The sequence below is a fragment of the Copidosoma floridanum genome, unplaced genomic scaffold (assembly GCF_036245765.1).
Source record: "Copidosoma floridanum isolate Cflo_tuat_1 unplaced genomic scaffold, Cflo_Japanese_pri ptg000019l, whole genome shotgun sequence".
NCBI classification, from domain to species: domain Eukaryota; kingdom Metazoa; phylum Arthropoda; class Insecta; order Hymenoptera; family Encyrtidae; genus Copidosoma; species Copidosoma floridanum.
In genome coordinates this window covers 5,203,304-5,217,094 of record NW_028321896.1, presented here as the reverse complement: position 1 = coordinate 5,217,094, position 13,791 = coordinate 5,203,304, and the positions used below count along the sequence as shown (strand labels likewise).

The following is a 13,791-nucleotide window of genomic DNA, read 5'->3' as shown; positions in this document are numbered from 1 at the left end:
TTATTTTTTTTACAACCAATGACATAATACTTGGATGTCAGAAGTTCCCGATATTTTTGTAATAATTAATCTGTAAATAGTTTTTATACAGTGACGTTAATTGATTAATTTAATATAAACTTCATACTTTAGTGTATAAATTACATTACGTATTTTCCTCCATTAATTTATAGTAACTTTTTTTAATCACAACAATAAAAAGGCTTTTTACAAAACTATGCGAGTTTTGAATAATTCACATGTGTAAGTATATACAGATTAGAATGCACACGCTTAAAACAATACTTAATTAAAATAAATGACTTAGTTCACATTGACCACAAAAAATATTTTAAAAAACATAAATGTTGTTGAAAATGCGTTTTGAATCACAAAATCTATAGATCAGTTAATAATGCAACAATAACATTTTTTTATAATTGCACTTAAATTGAATATGCTTTCATAAAAGTTTTGACATTTTGATACTTTAAGTTGGTTAACAATATTTGCTTAATGTCGACGCGTACTTTATATTTTAAAGACAATTCGACATACAGGCATTTTCAATGCACAACATTCATTCAGTATTCCACAATAAAGTTAATAAATGCTTTTAAATACTGCATATTGCATAAGTACGTTACCCATCCAAAGGTGGACCTAAGTATACCATAGAAACTTCTGTGTTTCCGTAGACTGCAGATACTGCTGGATACAGCCTCTTGTCTGGTAAGCCTAAATATACCATTTTGTTAAAAAAACAAAAAAAAATTGATTTGGTTGATAATGAGTACTTATAAACTATGAAAAAATACCTCTGAACGCCACGCCAAGAAATTCATAATTTTTTTCAAAAGATAACGTGTTATTATCACAATCTAGTATGACTCTTATTCTTTCTCCAACCTAAAAAATAAGTGGTTGTTAATTTTTGTACATGGCTCATAAATTTAAGTAAGGGTAAAAAACTATTTAAATTAATGCATACTTGGTACTTTGGAGCATTGTTTAAGAAAGGATAATTCCCTTGTGTATCTCCATTGTGCAAGAGATTATTATCAACAAGATTCCAGCCCCAGGAATGTTCATCAGATCCTAACAAAGCCACATATCCCTGACAGACTAGAGACGCATTTTTAGTCGCGATGCCTATAACAGCAACAGTTCCAAGTGGACCCTCCCATATGATTTCCCAGGCATGCCTTCCATGTCGAAATCCAATTTTTCCTCTACAAGCATCCGTACTCTGGGCAACTGGATTTCTGAAAAAATTCACATACTTTAGAACTGACATTCATCTGACTATAACACTAAACAGACAATAATATTTAAAACTGACCTATGTAGCATAAAATCATTGAACTTGGTGAAGATATTTCTGGAGCAATCATTTGGATTCCAGGCATAGTAGTGGGCTCTGAGCTTAGCTTTAAAACTTGACAGTGAGGACAATAGCTCGGAACTCAAGATTTCGTCATGTAGCTTCTTTTTACACTGAACACGCCAGATTTCATTGTTCTCGTAACAACTGAGCAGCCTGTACCACCTTTCGCAAACTAGATGACAATTACCCAGAGTATAAAGATCCAAGTGTGACATGATTATCTCGAGTATGTGATCCGGCAAGCTAGATATGTTTCCAGTATTGTTGTCACTGTTTTTGCTCAAGCCAGAGGATGAGGCTAAACCTCCAAGGCAGCGCATTTCAGCTACAGTAGCTGCGGTCGAAGTTGTTGCTGCTGTAGTGATTGTTATTGATGATGTAGTTGTTGTTGTTGTTGTCGTTGCATGAGGTTGCGATACACTATTATTAGTGATGCTACTGCTGGTTTTGTTTTTGCGAGGTTGACCGGCAGCATTAACTATATTAGGTCTTCTTCGAGGTTTGTGCTGCATTACCGCAACCGAATTGTGATCCTGCTCGTCTGACTGGTTCATTAATCGTTACTTCGGCTATGATTTCAAATTGATACAAGTAATTAGTAAGTATCTGTAGACTTATGTACACTACTTACGTGCACGCAGAGTGAGCTGAGTGAGGTCTGTCAGGTTCAGGTCTGAGACTGAGTTTGTATACATTATGTACATGGTAGAATGTTTAGTTACTTGTAGAGGTCGATTTTTAGCTAAAAATAAATTGTAAACTTGCCGCAAGTAGCATAAAAAATGTTAACTATTTATCGTCTATTTATAAGATTATTTGCGGCTGGTTTATAATAATTAAAGTGACTTTACTGTAAAAAGCAGTAATTATTTTGATCAGCGCCATCTAGCGGTCATTATTTTTTGGCCAAAAGTGGCTCCTAAAATTCTCAATCAAAGCAATCACGATTAGAGCCATTTAATCAATTATAAACCAGCCGCAACTTATGATAAAGCTATAAAATGAAAAAATAACGATACGTGTGTTTTTGGCGGCAAGTTAACAATGTATTTTCTACCAAAAAATTGGCCTTCTATGTGATTATACTTTTAAATATAAATTTTTGAGCATAAGATAAATTGTTAACTTGCCGCCAAAAACACACGTATCGTTAATTTTTCATTTTATAGCTTCATCATAAGTTGCGGCTAGTTTATAATTGACTGAATGGCTCTAATCTTGATTGCTCTGATTGAGAATTTTAGGAGCCACTTACGGCCAAAAAATCAAGACCGGTAGATGGCGCTGATCAAAGTAATTACTGCAATTTACAGTAAAGTCACTTTATTAATTATAAACCAGCCGCAAATAATCTCATAAATATACAATAAATAGTTGACATTTTTTATGCTACTTGCGGCAAGTTTACAATCTATCTTTTATCCAAAAATCGACCTCTACAAGTAAATAAATATTCTACTTATCTTATGTGGCTTATAAAATCTACCATATTTACAAAATTACAATACTTTGGACCTTTTACCATTAACTCATGGAAGCACAGCCCTTTAACTTTATAGTTTAAATAAACAGTTGACTTATATAATATGTAAATAGCAAAATTTGTGTTACAGAAATCTTGAACAACGATCAAATATATAAGTAAATTAATCAGTCTAAAAGAGACAATTGAAGAAAAAAGGCTTAAAAAAGAAATTCAGTCACACAGGAAGAGTCTCCTAAAAATAGAGCATTGGATCTCACTTAATCAGAGAGGGTTGGATTCTTTGTTTATTTATAATACTTAAAATTTACTTCTCTGTAATAAATGTATTTTTTATTTAGTGTGATCCAATGCTCTATTCTTAGGAGACTCTTTGTGTGACTGTGCTTCTTTTTCAGTCCTTTTTTCTTCAGTTGTCTCTTTTAGACTGATTAATTTACTTATATATTTGATCGTTGTTCAAGATTTCTGTAACACAAACCTTGGTATGTACATATTATATAAGTTAACTGTTTATTTAAACTATAAAGTTAAAGGGCTGTGCTTCCATGAGTTAATGGTAAAAAATCCAAAGTATTGTAATTTTGTAAATATGGTAGATTTTATAAGCCACATAAGATAAGTAGAATATTTGTTTACTTGTAGAGATCGATTTTTGGATAAAAGATAGATTGTAAACTTGCCGCAAGTAGCATAAAAAATGTCAACTATTTATTGTATATTTATGAGATTATTTGCGGCTGGTTTATAATTAATAAAGTGACTTTACTGTAAATAGCAGTAATTATTTTGATCAGCGCCATCTAGCGGTCATTATTTTTTGGCCAAAAGTGGCTCCTAAAATTCTCAATCAGAGCAATCAGGATTAGAGCCATTTAGTCAATTATAAACCAGCCGCAACTCATGGTGAAGCTATAAAATAAAAAAATAACGATACGTGTGTTTTTGGCGGCAAGTTAGCAATCTATTTTCTACCAAAAAATCGACCTCCTATGTGTTTGTACTTTTAAAAATGAATTTTCTAATAAATGTAGATTGATAACTTGCCGCTAAAAACACACGTACTGTTATTTTTTTATTTTATAGCTTCATCATGAGTTGCGGCTGGTTTATAATTGACTAAATAGCTCTAATCCTGATTGCTCTGATTGAGAATTTTAGGAGCCACTTTTGGCCAAAAAATAATGACCGCTAGATGGCGCTGATCAAAATAATTACTGCTATTTACAGTAAAGTCACTTTATCAATTATAAACCAGCCGCAAATAATCTTATAAATAGACGATAAATAGTTGACATTTTTTATGCTACTTGCGGCAAGTTTACAATTTATTTTTAGCTAAAAATTGACCTGTAAAAGTATAAATATTCTACTCATGTTATAAGGCTTATAAAAATTTTATAATATACATGGATAAATCACGTACGTGTTTTAAGTAGCGGTGTTATGATACTTATTGAAAATATAATGTTGTCTATTAACTTGAATACATCAATTAATTAAATTGCACAAGAGAAAAAGTATGTTTATTGTTAGTTATTGTATGTGAACTGTAATTACTGTGAAATCTCTCGAGTTGCTATCAAAGTTCGTGAGTAACTGGAGAATCTTTGACTAGGTTATTTTTTAGTGTGTTTTACGTTAAAAACTATCCATTTGTTTTTTTTTTTTTTCTCATTACATTTTATATTTTCTAGTGGTTTAACAGAAGTTTGCATAAGAAAAAAATAATACACTTTAAATGACTGAAAACATGTTTGAAAAAACTACTGGTGGAAATAGATATGGGCCACTCATTGGAGCGATCGATGAGGGTACAAGTAGTGCAAGATTCCTGGTAATTTTAATGTTTTTTAATTTACTGTACTTCTAGGGTGGACGTTTGGAAAGGTTTTTTTTTTAACTTTTTTTTTTTCAAACCATCATATTTTGTTTGAGTGTTAGATAAATAATACTCTTATTATATTAATGATAAGTAAAAGACTTTTATCTATTTTTGATTAAGGTATTTACAGCTAATACTGCCGAGGTTTTGACATATCATCAAAAAAAGTTGAAACTTTCTTATCCTCAAGAAGGATGGGTTGAACAAGATCCAATAGAAATATTAGAAGCTGTTCATGAATGTCTCAATCAAACTGTAGAAAATTTAAAACAGCTGATGATTAATCCAGCTGATATTGTTGCTATTGGAATCACGAATCAGAGAGAAACAACTATTGTTTGGGATAGTCAAACTGGAAAGCCGTTGTACAATGCTATTGGTTATGATTTATTAAATAATTCTTTCATTTGACATTAGAAAGGCACAAATTGAAAAAAAATAATTTTACACAGTTTGGATGGATATGAGAACCACCACAATTATTGATGCAATCTTAAAAAAAGTTAGGAATCACAACAAAGATTATCTCAAATCTCTTTGTGGCTTACCAATAAGTCCTTATTTTAGTGCATTAAAGTTGAAATGGCTCATGGAAAATGTACGTGAAATTCAAGAGGCCATCAAAGATAATCGATGCATGTTTGGAACTGTAGATTCTTGGCTAATATGGGTATAATTTTTTGCATTTTAATAAGTTGTAACATATTTTGTATTCACAGTAATTCTTTCAAACTTCAATTGCAGAATTTAACAGGTGGAGCTAAAGGAGGAGTCCACTGTACAGACGTAACAAATGCTTCTAGAACAATGCTAATGAATCTTGTTAGTTTGAAATGGGATCCATATTTGTTGTCTTTCTTTGAGATTCCTGAAAGTCTGCTGCCGCAAATTCGTAGTTCATCTGAAATCTATGGCAACATAGATGAAGGAGTTTTACAGGGTATTCCGATATCAGGGGTAGTTATCAGATGAATATTTATCTTTATATCAACTTTATCATGAAGCTTATACCTTGTATATTAATAACAGTGCTTGGGAGACCAACAAGCTGCTATTGTTGGTCAAATGTGCTTCCAGCATGGCCAAGCCAAAAGTACTTATGGAACTGGATGTTTCCTTTTATACAACACTGGAACTAAAGTAATTTTTTTTACATTTCGTTTTTCAAAACCATCTAAAAAAATCGTATTATGAAAATAGATGATTGTTGAATGCAGATTGTTGAATCAGCTCATGGTTTATTGACAACAGTAGCATATCAGTTTGGGCCAAAAGCTGATCCTGTTTATGCATTAGAAGGTTCTGTTGCTATAGCTGGAGCTATTGTCAGATGGTTACAAGAAAATCTTGAAGTGATATCTGATGTGAAGGAAACTGAAACTATTATTGAAAAACTCAGTACAGATAATAGAATTATTTTTGTTCCCGCTTTTTCTGGTCTTTATGCTCCTTATTGGCGAAAAGATGCTAGAAGGTAATTGAATTGTTCAAGCATTATAAAATACAAGTGAAATACATAGCTAAGTTAATCTTGATATAAAAACATCCAGTGTTATTTGTGGTATCACAGAAGATATTAATTATGGTCACATTGTAAAAGCAGCACTCCAGTCAGTTTGTTTCCAAGTTCGTGATATTCTTGAAGCCATGAAAGAAGACACTGGCATGACTTTAACCAAATTATTGGTCGATGGTGCTATGACAAGTAATAATGCTCTTATGCAGATGCAAGCCGACATTTGTGGCGTACCAGTAGGTTAGTAGAAACAACAAATGTACAAACGTACATATATGCTCTTAGTAAATTTATAGTTAAATATACATTCATTCAACTCCAAGGTGTTCAATAGTTTATCAAAATACGCTTTATAAATCTTTAAAATAGCCACGATACTTTCACGTTATAGTGAGACCTGTGATGTGTGAAATAACTGCGCTAGGAGTTGCAATCGCAGCTGGCTCTGCAGAAGGAATTAAAAAATGGGATATTAACGTAGGTGCTAATGTACCAAGTGATACTTTTACTCCAGCAATATCGGAGAACGGTATGAATGCAATAGAAGATAAATTAAATACTGTTAAATTAATAAATTTCACACTTTGTCAGCAAAACAATATTTTTTAGAACGTGATATGCTTTATTCTGAATGGAAAAAAGGTATTGAAAGAAGTCTTGATTGGGAGACTGAGGTCGCTTCTGGTATGTGAAAAGTTATAAGTTTAAAAAATATTGTTTATCAGTTTACAAAATAACAAATTTTTTTCTAGAGGACGAGGAGGACACCAATAAGATGACAGCACCAGGGTTATTTATGTTCAGCACCATATTGCTACTCATTTACGCGAGGTTTCGATTACGAAGCTAGCCTTGCTATAAGAAAAATATGAAAAGCAAAGTATTTTCTTGAACCGTTACCGAATCGCATTGCAGTTGTTTTCCGAAATATTGCATTTAGTGCTTTGTTACAAAAAAAGCTTCCTACAGGAACCAAAAACCGAAAAATTATTTGTTAAAATAGATTTATATATTTGTAAAAACTTTTTTTCTATAGAATATTTACACAAGTACGTCTTATGGTAATGACAAGCTGTGCGGGATTATCTTAATTTTTAACTTTGTTATTTCATAAAAATATTTTTACATTGCGTACATTAAAAACTCAAGTCTTCAAAAAAAGTCTTAGTTTCCTATATTCAGTACTTAAAAAGAAATTTTTGTGAAATATATGTCAGCATTGTATCAAAACATCCTTTCAAATAGCATCCGAAAATAGTGCTAGCATAATAGGCTTATTGATCTTTTTCTTTTAGCATGTTATCAAGGTGCTGAAACATATTAATTACAAGGGATGTTAATAACCTTGGCAGGTGTATTTTGTCTCGAATATAGTCATGAAAAGTTTTAATGTACATAGTAAACGAGACACGAATTTTGGTACTTTGAAGGACTAATATTTGTGTCTTGTTAAAGTTATTACAAATACTAAAGTACCAGATAATAGTATGATGTTATAAACAGAAATAAAAAACATATATTTATAAAAAATTCGTTGGTTTATTTATAATCGCGACGTAAGTTTCAGTTACCGCATAATGTATAACATTTTGCCATTTTTTTAATTTTTCAGCATACAGTGCAGAGTTAGTTATCGATTTTTTTCTCCTCGTCGTTTTTCTCGGATTTAAACCGTTTTTCCTTGGACGAATCTTCGTTACTCATGATTTTGCTGCTTCTTCTCGATTTTTGTGACTTCTTGTGCTCCACCTTACTCGACGATCTACTGGTCGATGCCTTTCCCTGAAACGAAGAACATAATTATAAATAATTCACGACGAAGCTGTTGGGAGCTTGTTTTCAGGATTTCAACACACAACGTAAATCTCATCTATGGACGTTTGAGCTGTCGCAGTCGGTACGGCCAGCCACGGGTCCTTCAAAATCTCCGTGATCTTTGGACGCGTCATTTGGGGCACTAGAATCCGCAAGATCAACTTGCGACAGCCATCCGACACTTTCGGCGATTTTGGAAACTCTACCTTGCTCTGCACCTGCTAAATTTTCATTCGCGTTTATATACAGGTAATTTTTCACCTTATCTGCTTTACACACGTATCATTGACACTTTTAATTTTGAATAACGATTTCAAGTGTACGCGCGCACACTCAAATTTTCTCAACGACATTGGTAATAATATAATCGATTGGAGCTACACAGAGTTATCGTACGGTGAATGTAAAGGTATTCCGGCTGAATAGGTATACCTTCAAGCAGGTACCTTTAGAAGTTTCGACCAGTTGGTTTCGTCGAAGGGCAGCATGCCAAAGACCATAGTGTAGAGCACTACGCCCGAGGACCAGGTATCCGACAGTTGCGGCTGGTAGGGTATACCCCGAAGGATTTCGGGCGACGCGTAAGCAAAACTGCCGCAAAAGGTCTCGCAAAGGGCCACCACTCCGTTGTCTGGCTGCATCTGGTTTCGAGCAAAGCCAAAGTCCGACAGCTTCAGGTTGTAGTGCCGATCCATCAACAGATTCTCGCACTTGACGTCCCTGCGCATACACACGAAAAAACTTTGTTGAAAAGTAAAATTTCTAAATGCCCACGGACACGGACTCGAAGCTCGAATACTACAGCTCATCCCCTTGGAATGAATAATTGTTTCGATAATTGTTACTTGAAAAAAAAAAAAAACCGGATTAATACCGGTCAAAGCGTTTACCTCGATCTTAGTGAAAGGACTCGAAGCTAGTATTGATCAACAGATGAATAATTATCCATTGCAGTGGTGATGATTTATCGATCGTTACCTGTGAACGACTCCTCTCTCGTGACAGTAGTCGAGCCCAAGCAACAAATGCCGATACCAGCGTCGACTGCGGTCCTCGTCAATGTACTTGTCGCGTCGCACTACGTCCAACAAACTCCCGTTTTCCGCATACTCCATTATTATGTAAACTCTACAATTATTTTCACATTCCAGTTAGTAAGTATGGGCCTGCATGTGCTGGTGCATGAACATTTTCTTAACGAGAATCCGCCTCATGCATAATAAATTATGTTGCATCGTTATATTTATAGTCATTAAACATTTTTTGACCCGAGAAAACATGAACATTATTTCGGGTTCAAAAGGATGCAGGCTGTGACACGTAATATTTGTGATCTCGCGAGAGTGATGTTGTTTTAATTATTTTTTGTTCACCTGTGCGTTGTTTCGATCGCTTGTAAAAATCGAATTAAATTTGGATGCCGCAAGCCCTTGACGACTTCAATTTCGCGCGGGAGGAATTTGTTCAGGTTCGAGCTGGGAGCTTGGAATTTCGATACAATTTTTATTGCCACTCGGCCGTGTCTAGCAGACTGAGCGATCTGAAAATTTAACGTTAAGTATACTTGGTGTCGTTGTGGTGTTGGGTCGAGTGACGTTTTTCACGAGAACAGACAAGGAGACGGGAAATTGAAAGGGAAAAGCACTTTACGCTTTCCAATTATCGATCGAAAGACCGTTGTTGGACTTATTTTTTAGCAGTGAAATACAAAAAATGTAGGGTAATTCGTTAATGGATTTTATGTGTATGCAATATGTAACGTTAAAAATACTTTGACGGAGGCATAAGTTCCGACACCGATGGTTTTGCCAAGCGTGTAGCCGTGCGACTCCAGAACAGTTAACTTTTTTTCCCCACTGGCATTTTCCTCGCTTCTACTGGAACTACTTGGCTTGGCTTCGCTCATCGGATCTGTTGCCATTCTAAACTCCAAACATGTTTTACTTCTGTTTATCTCATTGTTTATTTATTTATTTTCCTAATATAAACAACACGAAACGAATGTTATCACTTACTCTGATCATAATAAATACACCGAAACATTTTAAACTGGAATTTCAAGACATTTTTGCCAAAAGTTTGTACCTAACCTAATTGTGTTTTTTTTGTTTTTGTTTTGCCTTAACATTGTAACAAAAAAATTTTCACCGGGAAAAAGTTTGAAGGACAAGTGAGCGCCGGACCAACACTGTTTAAATTTTACCGCCATTTTATTTAAAGTGATCGACAGCAGCAGCAGCGTCGTCGTCATTGCTGGCACCTCCCTCCCCACTCACGCCGTCTGTTTTGTTGTCGGTTGTCGTATAAAGTTGTAAAATACTTGGTTGTTGTTTTATCAGGAGGTACTTCAAATCCTGTGACGATGGCTGATGTTTTGGAGCTCGACAATGCGGAAGAGTTCGAGGTCGACGACGAGGGGGACCGTGAGTGTTATACTTTATTTATAGTTTACTGTTCTTCCTTATTAACCTAAAAATAACGTTTTTCATTTTCTATTATACATTGCACCAATAAATGCATATTTATTTTTTGTTACCTCAGAGGGAATTGCAAGGTTGAAGGAGAAGGCAAAAAAGAGAAAAGGTCGTGGGCATGGTGCAGAACTTGTTTCCACAAAAGATGACGTTGGTCATTACGAGTCCATGCACGTAGTTGAGGATGACAACGAGCCTGGTCCACAGAGATGTAAATATTTGTCAATTTTATACTTTATTTTATCATGAATAAGGAATGGTAAGTACAAATTTTACTCTTTGTTTATAGCTGTAGAGGGTTGGATTTTATTTATTACATCGGTGCACGAAGAAGCTCAAGAAGATGACATTCAGGACAAGTTTTCTGAATTTGGGCAGATCAAGAATTTGCATCTAAATCTCGACAGAAGAACAGGCTTTCTCAAAGGTTATGCCCTCGTAGAGTATGAAACGTACAAAGAAGCCCTTGCAGCTAAAGAAGCTTTGAATGGCACAGAAATTCTTGGACAGCCAATCGGAGTAGATTGGTGCTTTGTCAAAGGACCCAAAAAGTTAGTTTCTCTTTTTTTTTTATTGTATTATGTATTACAAGAAATGCTTTCCTATTTACGCCAACAATGTTGATTTTTCAGGCAAAGAAGAAGGAGCGGTAGGAGGCGATAGGAAAATCAAAATTCAATAGATTTAAGTGGAATTTTGTCTTAATTCCTTTATGTATATCTTATTTAGTATAATTACTACAAAACTGAATAATGTTATATTTTATACAACTTGTGAAAAGTAATATTCAAATTTTTTCAATGTAAAAAAAAAAAAAAAAAAAAACAGTAATTTCATTAAAATTAAATTTGTTAACAAACTCGTATTTTAATTTCACAAATACTTTATTTTAATTTTATTTTATACAGTATAAGAAGTTATAAAATGTCTTATTTTTTTAAAATAAAAATATCAATATCAACAAATTAGGCGTAGTAATTGAGATTGGCTTTCTTTTTAGCTTGTACTTCGTTGATTGCTTCCATCAAGTCTTCGTGCGTTACTGCAACAGCATTACGACGCAAAGCAATCATACCCTAAAACGATTATTTTCATTATTTATTTAGTACGATTATTAAACTTTAAATTTTATATAACGCCTAAACTTACGGCTTCAACACAAACAGCTTTGCATTGAGCTCCATTGAAATCATCTGTACTTCTGGCCAATTCTTCAAAATTAACATCAGGCGACATGTTCATTTTTCTTGAGTGGATTTGCATGATTCTTGCTCTCGCCTCTTCATTTGGATGAGGGAATTCAATTTTCCTATCTAATCTTCCTGATCTGAGTAGAGCTGGATCCAAAATGTCAACTCTGTTAGTGGCAGCAATGACTTTGATATCAGCTGTAGAACTGAAACCATCTAATTGATTCAGGAGCTCTAACATGGTTCTTTGGACCTCACGATCACCGGCCTTTTCAGAGTCAAATCTTTTGGTACCAATAGCATCCAACTCATCAATGAAAATGATTGCAGGAGCCTTTTCCTTTGCAAGACTGAAGGCGTCTCTGACAAGTTTGGCACCATCACCAATGAACATCTGCACCAGCTGAGGTCCAGCTAGCTTTAAGAATGTGGATTTTGTTTGTGCTGCACAAGCTCTTGCCAGCAAGGTCTTCCCGGTACCTGGTGGTCCATAAAGCAAGACACCCTTTGGTGGCTGGATTCCTAAGTTTTCAAACTTTTCTTTGTGGGTCATGGGAAGCACGACAGCTTCAATGAGTTCCTGAATTTGCTTGTCAAGACCACCAATATCAGAGTACTGTTCCGTCGGACGTTCGTCAACTTCCATCGCCTTGACCCTAGCATCGTATTCAGCAGGTAATGTCTCCAAAACCAAGTAACTGTCTTTGTTAACTCCCACAAGGTCACCTGGTTTTAAAGACTCGGCGTCCACCAATCCTATCACTGGAAGAAAGTACGTCTGACGGGTTGATGTTTTGATCACAGCACACTTGCCCTTGCGTTGAGCATCCAAATCGACAACAGCTCCGTCTTCTTCGCCCATGTCTTGTGGATCGACGTCGAGCAACTCGATAACGTTTGAAACCAAGTAGGGCAACGTCTTGTTGACCTTTATTTTTTCTGTGTTCTCTTTGATTTTGTCGTTCTGGGCTTGGAGTTCGTGTGAGATGCGCATCACCTCGCTCTTCATTATTTTGATTTCATTGTCCATCAAACGTGTACGCGATACTATTTCATCTGTCGACATGCGAAGAACTTCTTCGCGAAGAGTTTCCTGCAAAAGTTACAAAACATTTTTATCGTTCGCTAGTGCCAAGAAACGTATATCACTGCAGAAATAGCGTTATCCTTGAAAAAGTGACAGTACAAAAAACTAAATCTTTTTTAAAAGTATTCTGTACGTAATATAAAAACGATAAATCGATCGAAAACTAAATCTAATTGCTCACGTCTTTGTTAAAATCGTTAAAATCATTGTCTGTTTACGAAATAAATGCTTGTCATTCAGTGAGAAACTTAACCTATACTTTAACCAATGCACTTAAATACCTCGCCATCCTCCCATATGGACTTATCTTCCAACGTAGCCATACCGTCTTCAAAGTTTCTTTATTCACTTAAACAATATATAAGTTAACAACTATTATTTTGATATGGAAATCGCGAAGTGATATAGATTTGCTCAAAAATCCCGATCTGGAGCTGATCTGGAGATACTTGAGTCTTGTCACAACAAGAGGTTGACAAACATGCCAGTAGGTGGCGAAACATCGTACTAACATATACTAAATTACTAAGAACATACCTACTGTAAAAAAAGGGGTTGTAAAATGTTTTATCACCTAACAATTTATTATCATGAATGACCGTCTGTTCATCTTTTGATTATCATTTACAATATAACAGTAAAAAATAATGAAAGTTGAAATACAAGAATAAATATACTGAACAAATAATAAATATTAACTATCAATAATAAAAATGTAATAAAAGATTTAATAGAAACAATTTTTACGTATCGTCAAAAAGTTCTTCTGTAACGCATTATTATTATTATTATTATTTTTTCGCATTAAAAAAAAAGTTCGAAGTATGGTCCTTGAAATTTTTTTCGCTACACTTGTGCTTGAAAAAAAAAGAAAAAAGGGTTTCTCAGTTATTTAATCCTTTGCCACAATTTTCACTAATTTTGCCATAACAATAACTCACCAATTCCACAACGAAGCATGCATATTTAAAAAAA

The 13,791-nt window shown here is 34.4% G+C and overlaps 5 protein-coding genes across 6 annotated transcripts; 2 read left to right on the top strand and 3 right to left on the bottom strand.

Annotated features, from left to right (window-relative positions):
• Positions 1-9: 9 nt before the first annotated feature.
• On the bottom strand, positions 10-2,045 carry LOC106635862 (F-box synaptic protein). Of its 2 annotated transcripts, XM_014348041.3 has the most exons (5): positions 1,998-2,045; positions 1,322-1,911; positions 971-1,244; positions 798-888; positions 10-717 (listed from the first exon to the last, which is right to left on the bottom strand). In XM_014348041.3, the coding sequence occupies exons 2-5, from the start codon at positions 1,876-1,878 to the stop codon at positions 623-625; spliced, it is 1,017 nt and encodes a 338-aa protein (XP_014203527.2). In that variant the 5' UTR covers positions 1,879-1,911; positions 1,998-2,045; the 3' UTR covers positions 10-622. The 2 variants fall into 2 exon arrangements, with proteins under 2 accessions (XP_014203527.2, XP_089449400.1); XM_089593274.1 differs by lacking the exon at positions 1,998-2,045 and having other exon boundaries at positions 1,322-1,982.
• A 2,269-nt stretch (positions 2,046-4,314) lies between these two features.
• Positions 4,315-7,780, top strand: LOC106635861 (glycerol kinase). The gene is made up of 11 exons (XM_089593579.1): positions 4,315-4,467; positions 4,547-4,686; positions 4,855-5,113; positions 5,187-5,404; positions 5,479-5,691; positions 5,764-5,874; positions 5,952-6,208; positions 6,285-6,490; positions 6,642-6,779; positions 6,860-6,934; positions 7,003-7,780. The coding sequence occupies exons 2-11, from the start codon at positions 4,591-4,593 to the stop codon at positions 7,098-7,100; spliced, it is 1,671 nt and encodes a 556-aa protein (XP_089449705.1). The 5' UTR covers positions 4,315-4,467; positions 4,547-4,590; the 3' UTR covers positions 7,101-7,780.
• Positions 7,781-7,847: 67 nt separating this feature from the next.
• LOC106635785 (testis-specific serine/threonine-protein kinase 3) lies at positions 7,848-9,986 on the bottom strand. Its single transcript, XM_014347919.2, has 6 exons — positions 9,837-9,986; positions 9,439-9,605; positions 9,044-9,193; positions 8,512-8,785; positions 8,107-8,286; positions 7,848-8,032 (listed from the first exon to the last, which is right to left on the bottom strand). The coding sequence occupies exons 1-6, from the start codon at positions 9,984-9,986 to the stop codon at positions 7,877-7,879; spliced, it is 1,077 nt and encodes a 358-aa protein (XP_014203405.2). The 3' UTR covers positions 7,848-7,876.
• Positions 9,987-10,309: 323 nt separating this feature from the next.
• On the top strand, positions 10,310-11,334 carry tsu (40S ribosomal protein S12 homolog tsunagi). The gene is made up of 4 exons (XM_014348043.2): positions 10,310-10,488; positions 10,607-10,750; positions 10,829-11,090; positions 11,172-11,334. The coding sequence occupies exons 1-4, from the start codon at positions 10,428-10,430 to the stop codon at positions 11,200-11,202; spliced, it is 498 nt and encodes a 165-aa protein (XP_014203529.1). The 5' UTR covers positions 10,310-10,427; the 3' UTR covers positions 11,203-11,334.
• Positions 11,335-11,410: 76 nt separating this feature from the next.
• Positions 11,411-13,269, bottom strand: Rpt5 (26S proteasome regulatory subunit Rpt5). Its single transcript, XM_014347967.2, has 3 exons — positions 13,098-13,269; positions 11,689-12,822; positions 11,411-11,615 (listed from the first exon to the last, which is right to left on the bottom strand). Exons 1-3 carry the CDS (start codon positions 13,137-13,139, stop codon positions 11,505-11,507), a joined length of 1,287 nt encoding a protein of 428 aa, XP_014203453.1. The 5' UTR covers positions 13,140-13,269; the 3' UTR covers positions 11,411-11,504.
• Positions 13,270-13,791: the final 522 nt, after the last annotated feature.

Bases quoted from the DNA above. Each gene is read 5' to 3' on its own strand.
- LOC106635862 (XM_089593274.1), bottom strand. From the start codon at position 1,920: ATGAACCAGTCAGACGAGCAGGATCACAATTCGGTTGCGGTAATGCAG. The intron at 1,245-1,321 runs GTCAGTTTTAAA...GAATTTTTTCAG, and splicing joins AATGATTTTATGCTACATAG to AAATCCAGTTGCCCAGAGTA. The intron at 718-797 runs GTATTTTTTCAT...TGGTATATTTAG, and splicing joins TCTTGGCGTGGCGTTCAGAG to GCTTACCAGACAAGAGGCTG.
- LOC106635861 (XM_089593579.1), top strand. From the start codon at position 4,591: ATGACTGAAAACATGTTTGAAAAAACTACTGGTGGAAATAGATATGGG. The intron at 5,405-5,478 runs GTATAATTTTTT...CTTCAATTGCAG, and splicing joins TAGATTCTTGGCTAATATGG to AATTTAACAGGTGGAGCTAA. The intron at 6,780-6,859 runs GTATGAATGCAA...AATATTTTTTAG, and splicing joins TCCAGCAATATCGGAGAACG to AACGTGATATGCTTTATTCT.
- LOC106635785 (XM_014347919.2), bottom strand. From the start codon at position 9,986: ATGGCAACAGATCCGATGAGCGAAGCCAAGCCAAGTAGTTCCAGTAGA. The intron at 9,194-9,438 runs GTGAACAAAAAA...AAATAATTGTAG, and splicing joins GCGATCGAAACAACGCACAG to AGTTTACATAATAATGGAGT. The intron at 8,287-8,511 runs GTACCTGCTTGA...ATGAAAATTTAG, and splicing joins ACTGGTCGAAACTTCTAAAG to CAGGTGCAGAGCAAGGTAGA.
- tsu (XM_014348043.2), top strand. From the start codon at position 10,428: ATGGCTGATGTTTTGGAGCTCGACAATGCGGAAGAGTTCGAGGTCGAC. The intron at 10,751-10,828 runs GTAAATATTTGT...CTTTGTTTATAG, and splicing joins CGAGCCTGGTCCACAGAGAT to CTGTAGAGGGTTGGATTTTA. The intron at 11,091-11,171 runs GTTAGTTTCTCT...TTGATTTTTCAG, and splicing joins TTTGTCAAAGGACCCAAAAA to GCAAAGAAGAAGGAGCGGTA.
- Rpt5 (XM_014347967.2), bottom strand. From the start codon at position 13,139: ATGGCTACGTTGGAAGATAAGTCCATATGGGAGGATGGCGAG. The intron at 12,823-13,097 runs GTATTTAAGTGC...TAACTTTTGCAG, and splicing joins CCATATGGGAGGATGGCGAG to GAAACTCTTCGCGAAGAAGT. The intron at 11,616-11,688 runs GTAAGTTTAGGC...TAATCGTTTTAG, and splicing joins AAGCTGTTTGTGTTGAAGCC to GGTATGATTGCTTTGCGTCG.